Source organism: Panthera tigris, chromosome A2 (genome assembly GCF_018350195.1).
Source record: "Panthera tigris isolate Pti1 chromosome A2, P.tigris_Pti1_mat1.1, whole genome shotgun sequence".
NCBI lineage: Eukaryota > Metazoa > Chordata > Mammalia > Carnivora > Felidae > Panthera > Panthera tigris.
The window spans coordinates 53,856,623-53,871,944 of record NC_056661.1 but is presented as its reverse complement, the minus strand read 5'-3'; the positions used below and the strand labels follow the sequence as shown (position 1 = coordinate 53,871,944).

The 15,322-nt window shown below is 41.6% G+C and overlaps 1 protein-coding gene across 5 annotated transcripts in view; it reads right to left on the bottom strand.

The window, feature by feature from the left end:
- The window catches only part of IFT122 (intraflagellar transport 122), a 72,321-nt gene that overhangs the window by 41,799 nt on the left and 15,200 nt on the right, over positions 1-15,322 (bottom strand). For 2 of the 5 annotated variants that reach the window (XM_042979542.1, XM_042979541.1), the window contains exons 5-11: positions 14,150-14,226; positions 11,477-11,543; positions 10,390-10,536; positions 9,150-9,326; positions 6,932-7,007; positions 1,370-1,561; positions 1,075-1,213 (exon numbers count right to left, since the gene is read on the bottom strand). In XM_042979542.1, the coding sequence (XP_042835476.1) occupies positions 1,075-1,213; positions 1,370-1,561; positions 6,932-7,007; positions 9,150-9,326; positions 10,390-10,536; positions 11,477-11,543; positions 14,150-14,226 (875 nt within the window). The remainder of the gene's footprint in view (positions 1-1,074; positions 1,214-1,369; positions 1,562-6,931; positions 7,008-9,149; positions 9,327-10,389; positions 10,537-11,476; positions 11,544-14,149; positions 14,227-15,322) is intronic. The other 3 variants (XM_042979544.1, XM_042979543.1, XM_042979545.1) reach the window with 2 other exon arrangements.

The following is a 15,322-nucleotide window of genomic DNA, read 5'->3' as shown; positions in this document are numbered from 1 at the left end:
AAAAAAAAAATCTTTACAGACTGTCTAATACGTACAATCAGCTCTACTAAATATGGGAATCCAAAATCGTATACAATCTTTGTGGTCCAAAGCTTACACCTGAGTACGGAAAGTAAAATTCTTAGCATTACCATCACTTACTGAATATAAGTTTAAAACTCCTCTGCACAGCATTAACAGCCCCTGATGATCAGAAGTCCATCTGAATAAATACCCACATCTCTGGCCACTCCCCACCCACCACCCACAATAACAGGGAAATGCATGTAGTTTCTGTATACACTAGGCTCTCACACTCTAACTGCAGACCAGGTGGAGAAAGTGTCCCCAATAAGGGAAACTGGGGAACTGCCCAAGTAGCTATACCCTCACCAGCACAGCTGGAATCTTCAAACAGAGGTGCTCCCAGATGGGAACCAAAGGATGCCACTGAATCTGTAAGACAACCCTCAGTGTGCATACCCACACACAGGCACCAGGCAGTGTGCTGTGGCCAAACATCTGTATATGAATACATCTGAAATAAGTGGATCCTTAGCCCATTTAATCAGCATGGCTACTGGGTGGACAGCGGAGGAGGCTGAGGTTCAGACTGACTGTGCTAGGCCTGGAACCCAGATCTTCTAAGCGTGTGATGACCCATTATCCCTGCTTACCTCTGGGGTAAGGACCCACCAGGAGGCAAGTGGAGATGAAGGTGAGAGAGAAGCATTCCAGTATATCCACACCAGAGAGGATACACATCCACAAAGACTGATGCAGCTCAGCCACCTTGGCTCTGATGTGTCATACATTATCCTTCCCTTAGTCAAGAAGTCCACGTCCCCCTTGGAATTGGCAGCAGCAAAATTATGTGAGTCTGTGCCTTTTTTTTTTTTTGAGACAGAGGGTTTATTGCTTTCTTTAGATTCTCAAAGACATGTACATCCTCCCCTTACCCTCAGAAAAAAAACAAAAGAAGAACCAGTAGTCCAATGTGTTTCCAAAAGACTGAGGAGGAACATTTCCTATCATTTTACTTGCTCTGTCAGCAGTCCTCTCAACCTATCCCTCTTCCCAAAGTCTGCCTTTTACCTTTCTGCTCAGTGATCAGGTGCTGCACGATGACATCAGTCATGCTATCCCTGTAGGCATACCGGTCCTTGTAGAGACCGTGGACAGTACTGAAAATAAGCTGGTAGAAGGAAATGGTGCCATCTTGGCAGCCTACCACCTGTAGGGAAAGAGAGTTGTCAATTCCCAGCTCTCTCTGGAGAAAGAGTCTGCCCTCCCATTTGTCAGGAGCAAATGTCAAGGATCTGACTGGCTAAACATGGCTGATGTCTGTGCCTAGTCAGGCAACAGCCCAACAGAATGGACTTCTTCTTACCACGTAGTTGGAGTCAGGTTTCACTTTACACGTCCACACCCAGGAGTTCTGCTCCCCAACAGTCCCAAGCCGTACTCCGTCCTTGGTGAAAAGGGATACTTGTTTGTCTGACCCTCCCAGCAAAATGTACTCCCCTTTAGTAAAGTAGCTGAGGCAGCAGGGGTCAAAGTTCAGTGACCGATCCTTCCCAATCTGAGGAAAGAGAACACACACCAAGGGAAAAACCACTCCTAAATCCATACTATTCACAATACAATTAAGGGCTTTTCCTAATGACTTTAATGGGGCGAGTCAAGAAGACAAGGGCAAGCTGGCCAGAGTTAACTCCTGTGTGATTCCATCATGAACACAGGCCAACCTCCTCTGGAGCACCCTACTTCTCCCCTCCACACAGCTGAATCCTCCACTGCTTGAGTTGGCAGTTATCTCCCGGAGTCCCACTAGGTGCTCTAGGTGTGTATCTTAGCTCCTCAGCCAATCTGGACCCTCCTCCCACTCGGACTTTCTCCCACAGGCCTCCTCCACACACAGCATTTGCAAGGATTTCAATGGTTCCCCTCAGGTCCGTCCTTCCTTCCTTCCTTCCTTCCTTCCTTCCTTCCTTCCTTCCTTCCTTCCTTTCTCCCTCCCTCCCTCCCTTCCTTCCTTCTTCTTCTCCTTCTCCTTCTCCTTCTTAAGTATTTCATAAAGCTAAATTCATCTGGTTTAAAAAACTGTCCTCTATTCTGAAACTACACCCATCATACTTCTCTTTATAACAACCTTACTGAGGTATAACTCATATACCATACAATTCACCCACTTCAAGTGTATAATTGGGATGCCTGGGTGGCTCAGTTGGTTGAGCATTCGACTCTTGATTTTGGCTCAGGCTCCCTGTGTCAGTGCAAAGCCTGCTTGGGATTCTCTCTCTCCCTCTCTCTGCCCCTCCCCTGCTTGCTCACCTGTATGTGTGTGTGTGCACGCATATGGTGTACACATGTGTGTGCATTCTCTCAAAGTAAATATACATTAAAAAAAGCGTGCAGTTAATTATGCAAACAGCATCACTAATTCAGAACATTTCTATCACCCCAAAAAGAAACCACATACCTGGTAGCTGTTGATCTCAATTCTCTTTTCTTTCCCTCCTCTGTCAACCACTAATCTACTTTCTGTGTCTATAGTTCTGCCTACTTTGCAGATTTCACAAATCTCCAAATGGGAGATGGGATCTCACAATTTATGAATTGGATCACACAATTTGTGGCCTTTTGTGACCAACTCATCCATATTGTAGCGTGTATCAGTACTTCATTCTTTTTCATTGCTGAATAATATTCCATTACATGGAATCCATTACATGAATATACCACATTTTATTATCTATTCATCAGTTAATGGCCATGTGTAATTTTTGACTATTATGAATAATGGTGCTATGGATATTTGTGTACAAGTTTTTATGCAGACATGTTTTCATCTCTTATGGATACATATATCCAGGAGTGAAATTGCTGTATCAGCTGGTAACTTTATGTTTAACCTTCTGAGGAACTGCCGTATTTTTCAAAGTGACCCGTAACATTTTATATTCATACCAGTAGTATGTAAGGGTTCCAATTTTTCCAGCCCAGTGGGTATGATTTTGATTTGCATTTCCCTGATGTCTAATGATGTTAAGGACCTTTTCATGTGCTTATTTGGCCACATGTATATCTTGTTTGGAGAAATCTCTATTCAAATCCTTTTTCCAGTTTTTAATTGGGTTGTCTTTTTATTATTGAGTTGTAAGAATTCTTTGTATATTCCAGATATATGTCCCTTATTAGATATATGATTTGTAAAAATTTTCTCCAATTCTATGAGTTGTCTTTCAGTTTTGGTACTGTCCCCTTAGCTTTTAGGATGAAGGTCAAGCTCCTGAGCTCTCAGCTCCCTTGGCCAAGACAAACATCTTATAGTTTGCCAAGCAGACCATGCTCTTTCAGACCTTCATGTCCTCACAAGTGCTATTCTCCACCACCACCCCAGCCAGAACTATCCTCCCTCTCTCTCTCTCCACCAGGTGTCATCTCCTACAAAAAACATCCCCTATCTCTTCACCCTACCCAAGGGTGCTCCCTCCTTTGTGCTCCCATGGCCCTGTGCTCACCTCCCCCACAGCACTGCTCTCAATGCTCTGTAGTTATAGGTTTAATTTGATGTCCTCTCTCCCCTTTTAACCTGTTAAAACCCAAGCTCCTTATTGTCACTGGAGTTTTTTGCTGCCCTGAGGGTGCTTTTCGTAAATAAAAACACTATTTATGATTACCATTGTTAAACTAATAGTCAAAAAAAAAAAAAAAAAACCTCACAACAACTAACAGTTTATTAAAGAAATAATCCTAAAAACCTGGTTCTTCATTAAGTTTTTAAGTTCAATTTACAAATATTTTCTATTTATAAGTCTAGCAAAAGTAAACAACTAATTGAAAAGGGGCCTCTGATTATCATTTACTGAATTAAATTTTGAACAGATTTTAAAATCCCTTAGTTTAAGGGATTTTAGTTGATTCCCTTAAACTAATTTAAATTGCAATAATTTTGGGGCACCTGGGTGGCTTAGTTGGTTAAGCATCTGACTTTGGCTCAGGTCATGATCTCATGGTTTGTGGGTTTGAGCCCCATGTCGGGCTCTGGGCTGAGAGCTCAGAGCCTGGAGCCTGCTTCAGATTCTGTGTCTCCCTCTCTCTCTGCCCCTTCCCCACTCACACTCTGTCTCTGTCTCTCAAAAATGAATGTTAAAAAATTGTTTTTAATTAATAAATTGTAATTATTAATTTTATATATTCAATTTTCCTTTATAAAAATTTCAAATGCCTAACACCAAAATTCCCCTAGCACTTATATAATGATAGTAAATCCCCTAGCACTTACAGTAATGATAGTAAATGATAGTAAGAAAACTAAAAAAATCTTATGAGTCATGACATAGAAGGTTTGCAGCTTCTGGTAATGGCTCACTAGTTCCCACTAGGCCAACTCTCCTGCAGGTAACAACTATAAATGCTGAACCAACTATAAATTACAACCACCTGAAGGCACTACAGAGCAACCAGAAGCAGACAAAAACTGAAGACACATGAGCATTTGGAAGAAAGGCCTGGCCCTAGGTGAGTTTCTCATTTTTTTAATGGCTTTTTGCCTGAGGGCAGGCCCTATCAGCACCCTGTTGGATGAGCACAGAATTTCAAGCCATGACAGCTTAAAAATGAGGTGGGAAATCCCAGAAAAGAGACATGCAGAGGGAGAGCCAAAATTCTGCACATACACTCTGTTGAATATCTGGAGTTCCCTGAACTACACACATGTGGGGCAGATGCCAAGCAGCCCATCAAGGCTAAAGAGCTGAATAGAGACTTCAGCTGCTGCTCACACTAGAAAGATGGAGTTTGAATGTTGAGTCCAGCAAAGTTAACTACCTGTTTTAAAAAAGCTCAACTACAGCGTGCTCTCTCTCTCTCTCTCAAAATAAATAAACTTAAAAACAAAAAACAAAAAACAAAACAACTACACAATAATCCTCAGAGGAACATGACAGAAATTAATCCCTATGATGTATCATTTACAATGTCCAGAATATAACCCAAAATTCCAAAAAGCAGAAAAATATGAACCATATTCAAGAGAAAAGACAATGAGTAGATACTGACCCCAAGATAATTCAGATACAAATTAGCACATAAAAATGTTAAAATAGCTATTATACTATGGCCAAGGATATAAAGGCAAATATACCTACATCTATAATGAATGAACAAATAATAAAAAAGAATCAAATGAAAATCTAGAACTGAAAAATGAAATAACTGAAACAAAAATTCACTGGATGGGCTTAACAGAAATATTACAGATGACAGAAGAGTCAATGAAGTTGAAAACTGAGCAACAGATCAGAGTTGGGGGGGGGGGAGATTTAAAAAATGAAAAGGGCCTCAATGACCTGGAGAACAGTATCAAAAGGTCTAATGTGTAATTGGAGACCCAGAAGGAAAGGAGAGAATGAAGAAGAAAAATTATTTGAAGAAATAACAAAGAATTATTCCACATTTTCTGAAAGAATAAAGACATAAATATATAGATTCAGGAAGATCAGTAATCATCCCCCACCCCACCCCAAGACAGAAAATATAATGAATCTCTTTAACATTCCAATATTACTTAGGTACTTACTAAAAATTTCTTACATCTTTCAATTTAAAATCGGACATATAAATTGATTACTCAATTACAACTTCTAAATGGTCATCACAAGACAGATATGATAGATATTCTAGTATGGATTCTAGCATCAGTCTGCCTGGGTTCCAAACCACACTTGGGCACTAACTATACTGTATGACTTTGGGCAGTCATTGAACCTCTCTGTGCCTCAACTTTCTTACATGTAAAGTGGTGGTAACAGTACATACCTCACAGAGTTGTTACAAAGATTAAAAGAGTTAACCTTATAAAGAGTTTATACAATGCCTGAAACCCAATAAATGTTAGCTATTATTATCATTAACCCAGATACCCTTAAACATTATAAACACTTAAATAGCTAAAAATACACAAATTATATATACCTAAGACCAACACAAAAGTATAGGTTTGATTTACTTCATCATCCTATATTTAATTCTAAATCTTCCCAGATTTAAAAGACAACCACTAAGGAAACAATTTTACTGTCCCAAACCAAGTGGGTTATCTCAGCAGTTAGGTTGCTTATCATTCAAAAACTCTGGGCCACAACATGAGCTCTAGTGCTACATACATGCAAGATATTTCCCATGGCCCTGACCACCAGGTCAATTTCTTTTTTATTGTCACTGTAGCAACAAGACTCCATTCTCTCTCTGTGTACTGTGGTTATTTGTTCCCAAGAACTTCCAATACCTATGCCCAGTGCCTGGTACACAATAGATGTACCAATAAATATGTGTTGAATGATGATATACACACATCAAGTGGATGAACAGATAGTCCAGGGCTAAATACAAGATAATTAAAGTGAGGGTTTGGGGAAATCAGCCATGGGAAACTCAGAAGACACTTCACTATTTTTATCTTGTCTTTACTCAACTATGAAAAAAAAAAAAAAAAAGACAAATGATGAGGTAGAAAAGAAATGGCCCGCAAACTAGGCTACATAACTGAAACCCCTCTTAAGGACTAAGAATATTACTAAACAAAGGCTCCATTGAACAGGCTGTATTTCTCACCTGTTAGGCTGTGGTACCTAAGCCATCCCCACCACCTTCAGTAGTAATGAGGTGTATAATCTTTATTTGGGTATAATCTTTATTTCATGTTCTGAGTCTTGTCTACTCGTTTCTAAAAAGTTAATAACCAGTGTACCTACTTTGCAGGGTTTTGTAAGAATTAAATGAGATAAAGTATGCAAAACCTGGGCATAGTACCTGGTATCAAAGTAAATGTTCAATAAACAGGAGCCAACAAGAATAATAATGTATAATTACCAAAAATATAACCTCTAAAAGTGAACAAGCATGACTGCAATTGTATCTCCCACTGGGTTTGTACAGAACTACATACCTGTTTTCCACTCAGTTGGTAAAAGGATAGTTTCTGTCCCCAGTCAGCTACAGCCAGGATGTCATTATGTTCCTCTCTAATCAACAGAAGACAAAAGAGGTTATGTGGGGCCATGGCCTGAGAACTGTAGCCCCAAGGGTTTAACAAACAACAGGAAAAAGAAACCCCTGGCCAGACTGTCAGATTACCAAATGTTATATAGCAATACTGAGGCCAAAAGTTGTAACATGGGCCAACCCATCAATCAGTCCAGTGGGATGAGGCAAGGTGATCCTTCTTGGATCTGTTATTTCATTGAATGCCCTACCATAGGCTGTTGGTGCTGGGCCTCTGCCACAGTGAAGAAGCTAAACCCCTCATTTCAAAGCTTCCTGAGAGCAGTGCTAAGAAAGCACAAGGTTGTAGAGCCAAGAGTGCCTTTTAATGGACAGAGAGGAAGTTTGCTTGCGCTTCCTGAAGAGGGAAAAATCAACACCTAAAGATCAGTTCTCTCACAGTTAGGGTCCTCAAACAGGTGAAATGGTTTCTGACTAGATGAATAAAATATAGTGTGCTCTCTGAAGACCAGCAATTGCCTTTGAAACTGACCACCTATCAGAATCAGTGCCTTGGGACTAGGGCCGTAGGACCAGCACACCGGAGAAAGCTCTTCAGCTGAGGCTGGGGATCAAGCTACTTGGGAATCTAGTTCAAGAGACAGACATTCTCAGCCCTTGAGACCTGGTCTTACTCCACCTAATGTTGCCTCCTCTTTGTTTATTAATTTTCAAGCCCAGGGCCTGAGGTCATCTGGTAGCACCATTAGATATGCAGGCAAGGCGGGGTGCAGCCTCACCGGCAAAACATAGCCAAGGGTGGCAAACTGGCAAATATACGCACTAATTCACAACTAAGGGAAAAAAGATGAAGATGGAGAGGGATGTTAACAGGAAGGGACCTGCAGGTGAACTCTGTAGGATTCATATGAGGTCCAAACACAGTCCAGGAACCCAGCCCATGGTGAACCTTCTTATGGAGGTCACATGTATCAATTGGGTTGATAGTTTTCAACCTCCTTTTTCCCTTTTCTCTTTTTTATTCCTGGAAGTGGGACAAAATCTCATGTCAAGCAATAAAAGGGGCCGATCTGACTGAAGCAAAAATAGGGACCTGAAGCCCACCCTTTGCTCCTTTCCTTGTCCCTCATCTCCCACCTCCTTCTTCCAAGGAACCCCAGATATCAAAGAGCACAGTTTGCAAAGTCCCAAGCTAGATCACTTTTGCCCAATCAGAATATCCTGGCTACCCCAGGTTTCCCCATTCCAGTATGCCAATGTTTTCCTTATAGGTAAACTCGATCAAAAACAAGAGAGAATGCCTAGACAGCCAGGATTTGGGTGTGAGGATTGTGGGTAAGGCAAGGGCTTCCTCTCCGATACATGTCCTGTCAAATACAAGGTAAGGTACACTATGGGAACAGGCTAAGAAAGGTGTCTAGTAATAGAGGAAGTGTTAAATGAATTATGATGCATCCACACAGCGTATCCTATGCAGGTATTAAAAATCCTCTTTTTAAGAGGACCATTAATGTTACCAGAAAGAGACTGCTTTATGGCGGCTAAGTGGAAAAAAAGAGTCAGATATGATTTTTTTTTTTTCAACGTTTTTTTTTTTTTTTTTTTTTTTTTTTTTTTGGCACAGAGAGAGACAGAGCATGAACGGTGGAGGGGCAGAGAGAGAGGGAGACACAGAATCGGAAACAGGCTCCAGGCTCCGAGCCATCAGCCCAGAGCCTGACGCGGGGCTCGAACTCACATACCGCGAGATCGTGACCTGGCTGAAGTCGGACGCTTAGCCGACTGCGCCACCCAGGCGCCCCGAGATATGATTTATTTAATCATATGAACACACTGAAAGACTGAGGGGGAAATACACTGAAATGCTAATAATGATTCCCTCAGCGGATAGGGTTTTACAAAAAAGTTGAACCTTTTTAAAAAGTTGAACCTTTAAAAAGTTCTCCTTTAGATTTTCAGTATTTCCTAAGTTTCCCAAAGAATCATTTTATGACATAAATTATAAGGGTGGGCTCTCCCCCTTGCTGGGGGAGCTTTCACCAACAATTCCCCCAACCCTCTTAGAAAGGAACTTCAGAGCAGTGTCTGCCTGGCAGGTCTATGCTGGGGCCTCGACCCTTCCAAGGGGGGAGGGGGGCTCTTGCTCCTCAGGACACACTCACGAGTTGTCGTCCCTGAGACTGTCGTCCTCTTCCTCTGGTTCTTCCTCCTCTGCCTCACTACCCTGACTACTGTACACTGCTGACTTCAGAGTGGAAGGGATTTCCTGAAAATATCTGTCGACCATGACTTCCTGGTCATCCTCGTTTTCTCTGTTCATCCAGAAATTCTCCCATCGGCTGTAGATAGTAAGTGGTTGTTCACAATCATGTTGCCTAGAACTGCACTAAAGCTATAATTTCAAAACCTGTCAAGAAGCCCCTGAACCCTGCCCGGAAGAGGACAGCAACCAGGTATACTGGGCATCCTGCTTCTCATGAATTAAAAATGGTACCGTGCAGCCACAAAGTCATCTGTGGCCACAAAATCAAACAGCAGGAACTCTGGGGTAGGCTAATGGCCTTTGAAGGCATTAGATATGCATGGTACAGCCCTGGGCTGGACACAATTATTCAGGAAGAAGCATAATAATCTGGTGTAAGAAAGGCAATGGAATCAAACAACCTTGTAAATCAAGTAGGTACCACCTGTAAAATGACATTGGGCTGGTAAACAATTAAGTCCTTTACTTCAGAGGACTTTGTGGGGGATACCAGGAATTTAATAATATTAGAGGATTATACAAATAGCACCTAAAGTTATTAGTCTACCCTTAAAGTCACATGGGCAGAAGAGGGAAAGTGTGTGTAAGGTTTGAGAAGGTAGATGCCAATTGTTTGTGGAACTATAGGCTTTGAGGACATTTCTAGACTTAATTTTTACTTTTTTTTTGGCAAGGGCAGCAAAAAAGGCTCATGAAACAGCTATTTATTATTGGGTGGGCACATGTTCTGCCCAGAATTGAAGGGAAGAAATGAAAAAGGGAAAAGACCCAAATAAAGCCACAGCAAACAGGTGAGCTATTAATTCATAAAGAAATGGGCTTTCTGTAGCATATGCACACACAAACACACAAACATACACACACACACACACACACACACACACACATGCGCGCGCGCGCATGCTTTGGGCTGGCCTAGATAGTTCATCTGCTTAGCTAAAATCTCTGGGATTCATTCCAAAACTCAAGATGGGCTCTTAAAAAATTCCATTCAAATGGAATGGGTTCCAAAACAGATCAGTCAAATGAAGTGAGAAGCTTTTGAATGGAGGGACACCTTAGGAAGAGAATTCAGCCTGCTGAGAAAGCTCTTTTTCTTAATAGTATTTGTCCTAGAAGGAGGACAGCTATAAGATTACCTTGAAGGGTTCCAGCAGATGGACCATATGGGGGAGAGGGAGCCCCCTGGCCGCTCAATCTTCACTTTTTCCTCACCATTTTTGTTCCGTATGCTGATGATCCCATTGAACATTCCTAGAGCCAGGTACTGACCATCATTTGTCCAGCTGTTCATACAACCAACGAAAGGGCATGGGGAGAGGGAAAGGAACACACAGAAGGTAAAGCCAGTGAGGAGGATGCCCTGGTCAAAATATAGTCTAATGAGGCAGCAACAGAAGGGCTCATCCTGGTCCTGATATAAAAATCAGAGGACCAAACATCAAGCCCCATTTATTTTTAAAATCGACAGTGAGATGTGAAGGCAGTATCACCCTTTCCTGAGCTCCCACGGTTTTCTGTACATACCTCCATGAAAGCCCTTAGCTTGTGCTTGCAACACTGAGCCAGCCTCTATTCTCCACTCACCATTTCAACCTCCTCCTACTATAAGAGCATCTAAGAACAGAATCTGTGTCTTGGTGTATACCTAGCTTCTCAAATAAGTAGTTGTTTAACAGATATTGAATGAAAGAATGGCTACACTCAGAATCTGCACAGCCAGAATAGCTCCTATTTATAGAGTCTTTAATGCATCAGGTACTGTGTTGTTTTATACTCAGTTTGTGCACATTTCACAACAGCCCTATTGAGTATTTTTATCTCTATTTGTAAAATGAGGAACCTCCTAGGGTCACAGAGCCTATCAGTGACTAAATCTGGATTTAAATCCAGGTCTAGTATCAAAGCCTATGCTTTCTCTTAGCACACATGCTGCCTGGACAAGGACAGCCTCGCACCTCCAGAAAACCTCCACTGAGTATAGCTTTCTAGCTGAGGAGACTTATTACTAGATAATTACAGGAAGGCAACTTGTAGTTCTCTTTTGCTTGATGATCAAAGGCACAGGTCCTTCCCATCAAGGAGACAGTAAAAGAAAAGAGAAAACATAGGGGCCCAAACCAACTAGGTCACACAAGAACTTTTCCACTGTGTGACCTAACCAGATTCTAAGAGTCTGTTTAGAAGAGGAGGGAATATAAAGCTTCAGAGCTGCCTTTAACTCACCTGCAGCAAGTGATCTTGCTACTGGATTTATGTTTGGAGACAGACTTCTGTTCAGGAGACCACAAGCCTTCAACACAAAATATATAAAGGAAGATAAGATTAGATGGAATATTACTCAGCAATAAAAAGAAACAAACCATTGATACACCTCCAGGGCTTTATGCTGTATGAAAAAGCCAATCTCAAAAAGTCATGTACTATATGCTTTCATTTTATAACATTCTCAACATGGCAAAATTCTATACATATGGAGAACAGCTTAATGGTTACCAGATGCCAGGGATTAGGGATAATAGGAGGGGGATGGAGATAAAGGAATGTCTTTGTGGCAATGGTAATCTACACACGTGATGAAATGACAGAACTATATATACATGTTGTGCCAGGCCTCATTTCCTGGTAGAACTCTACTATCTTTGCAACTGACAGCAAATCTATAATTATTTCAAAAGAAAAAGAAAAAACAGCAAGGTAGATTGGTGAATTTCTAGATTGGTGAATTTCATTTCTTTTTTTTTTTCTTTTTTTTTTAACGTTTTATTTATTTTTGAGACAGAGAGAGACAGAGCATGAATGGGGGAGGGGCAGAGAGAGAGGGAGACACAGAATCGGAAGCAGGCTCCAGGCTCTGAGCCATCAGCCCAGAGCCCGACGCAGGGCTCGAACTCACAGACCGCGAGATTGTGACCTAAGCTGAAGTCGGACGCTCAACCGACTGAGCCACCCAGGCGCCCCTAGATTGGTGAATTTCAGAGGTTTAACTCAAAGAAATGGCAACATCACAGTTCATAACTATTACATTACAACCAGGGTACAATCAGCATCCAAAGTAATGAACGATGCTTCCTAAAAATCAGTTTCCTCTCTCAGGCCTCACCAACAGCACATGACCCTGTCTAGACTGTGCCTTGTCCAAGGCACACTGGCCACTTTTGGTTTACTGCCTCTTGCTAGTGGCTCAGTGCCCTACAACAGGCGTACATCTAGGCAACACGAACAAGTTCTACTCTTTGCCTGAGCCATGAAGTATGATCAAGAAAATAAATCCAGGGCAATAATATACTTACATAGCAAGGTGCAACATCAAACAAGCTATTTGTTTCTCCCTCTCCCTGGTCTAGAATGCCTCCTGCAAATGTTCAACTTTTATACATCTTGTCTATGCTCCACTGAGCCTGCCTGGAGCCTCCAGCAAAGGAAACCTCTCCCTCCTGGGCCTCCCTCAGCACTATTTAAAAGCAGATCATGCCTTAGATATAATTGCATGGCCGAGGTCCAAGCCCTGGTTCCACCACTTATCAGCTGGGCAACCTCAAGTGAGTCACCAAACCACTCTAAGCCCCAGTTCTTTTTCATCAGTGGTGTGGGAATGAGAATATCTGACCTTAGGGGTGGTCATACAGCTCAAATAGGAATTCATTTTAACTCTCAGTACAGTGCCTAGCACATCACAAGCATTCAACAAATATTTTATTATTATTATTATTATTATTATTAATTATTATTATTATTATCATTATTATTACTTGATATTCTATTTTTACAAATTCTACCTCTCCACCTGCCCCAAACCACAAGCTCTTTGAGGGCAGGGATTCTATGTTGTCTTTTTAATCACAAAAGTAAGCACAAAGGGGCATCTGGGTGGCTCAGTTGGTTAAGCGTCCAACTCTTGATTTCACCCAAGTGACGATCTCATGATTCATGGGATCAAGTCCTGTGTCAGGATTCTCTCTCTCTCTCTCTCTCTGTCCTTCCCATGTTCACATATACACCTGTATATGCTCTCTCTCCTTCAAAATAAATAAATAAACAACAAAAAAAGTAAGCACACAGACCAGTGCCTCACATAGGGGTTAACATTTTTAATGAATGACAGTCCCTTTCCCTTTTATACAATGTGCTTTCAATTATATTCTCTCTTGAACCTCAGATCTCTGTCACTCTGGCAGTGAGGTACACAGGTAGGATAAGGACCGTGAAACACTGAGAGGGATTACATGGTCTCTCACTCCTCAATAATGGCTGTTCTGTTGTACCCACTGTCAGCAAGGAAGACAGAACTGATGAGCTGAAAGCAAAATTGGTCTTGACAGAGATAACCTAGAGGCCTCTGCTCCTTCCCTCCCTGCCTCAAGGGCCATTTCACTGGCCTCTCCTCTGTGTCAGCACCATGCCAATGCCATGAGTGGGGCCACAGTAATCTCCTCAGGGTATCCAGCCCCTCAGGAAGGACAGCTACAGCCACCAGACAAGTAATGGTGACACACTACACAAGAAGCACAAGTTGAAATAGTGAAGAATTTCACACATACAAGGATGCTGGGGGACACAGAAGTGGAGACAATCACTGGTTCCTGCCAGGTGAGGTGGGAAGGTTCCCCAGAGGCAGCAGCATAACGTTATGTCTGTGCTCTCCCACCCTTCTTACCATTTCCCTCCCTGGGGCCCTTCCTGCTGTCTCCCAGATTTTGTACCAGATTCAATGTCACCATTCACTCTTTTGGTTTCTCTACAATTTAAAGATAACTGTCAGCCTCCCCTCAGCTATTAAAGGCAGGGAAGTAGCATGAACTCTCTCAGGACAAAACCACCACATTCTGGATGGATTTCAACATTTTTTGCCCAGATTTTCAGTAACTCCAGGACAAGACATCAGGAATCAGAACTTACCAAAGTCACTAGAGGAACAAGATGCCAATTGGTGGGTAACAGGGTTGTAGGAGACACACTGGATAGAATCATTGTGCCTAACAAGTAAACAACTATAGATTATTATGCAGCAAACCACAAATGCTTCAGTGGCAACAAATGAAGATTTTATGATGAGCCCACAGTCTCTCTGACTACACACTACAGGCTCTTATGCCAGTGATCAACAAAAAGCACAGGGATGAATTCTCCTCTGCTGGATTGCCCCTCACCCACCATTTTCCTCTCTTAAACATTACCCACCAGACTGGCCTGGTTTAAATGCAACCTCCTCCAGGACCAGCGCTCTTGATACCTCTGGTTTGTGAGCTGATAAGATAATGATGTACAGTACCTAGCCTAGCACCAGGTACACAGGAAGTGCTTTATTCACAGCTGTTAATTATTGCTTTGTGGAGGCCTGGAAATACAGGACGGAGATGCAATGAAGATGTTACAGGCCAAGATCTGGAAACACGGCAAATCCTGAGACAATAGCGAAAGCTGAGTGAGTCACGTATGTCATCTCAGCCTCTATTTTATTTCTTCGCTTCTAGGTAACGTTTTGCTTATAACTTCATTCATTCATTCGTTCATTTATTTATTCACTCATTCAAAAGTTGTTCATTGATGTATATACCCATGTACACAACAGCATTATTCAAAATATCCAAGAAGTAGAAGCAACTCAACGTCCATCAATGACAGATGAATGGATAAACAAAATGTGCTATATCCACACACTAGAATATAATTCAGCCTTAAAAAGGAAGGGAATTCTGATACATGGATAAACTTAGTGGACTTTAGGCTAAGTGAAATAAATCAGTCACAAAATGACAAATACTATATGATTCTGCTTACATAAGGTGCCTAAAGAAGTCAAATTCATAGAGACAGAAAGTAAAATACTGATTGCCAAGGGCTGAGGGCCCAGGGAATAGCAGTTGTTTAATGGGTACGGAGTTTTAGTTTTGCAAGATGAAAAGAGCTATGGAGGTTTTATATAACAACATGAATGTACTTAATACAACTGAACTGTACGCATAAAAAAACGGTTAAGATGATTAATTTATGTTATGTGTATTTCATCACAATTAAAAAGAAAAAAATCATTTGTTAAGTACTGATTATGGGCCAGACATTGCACTAAGC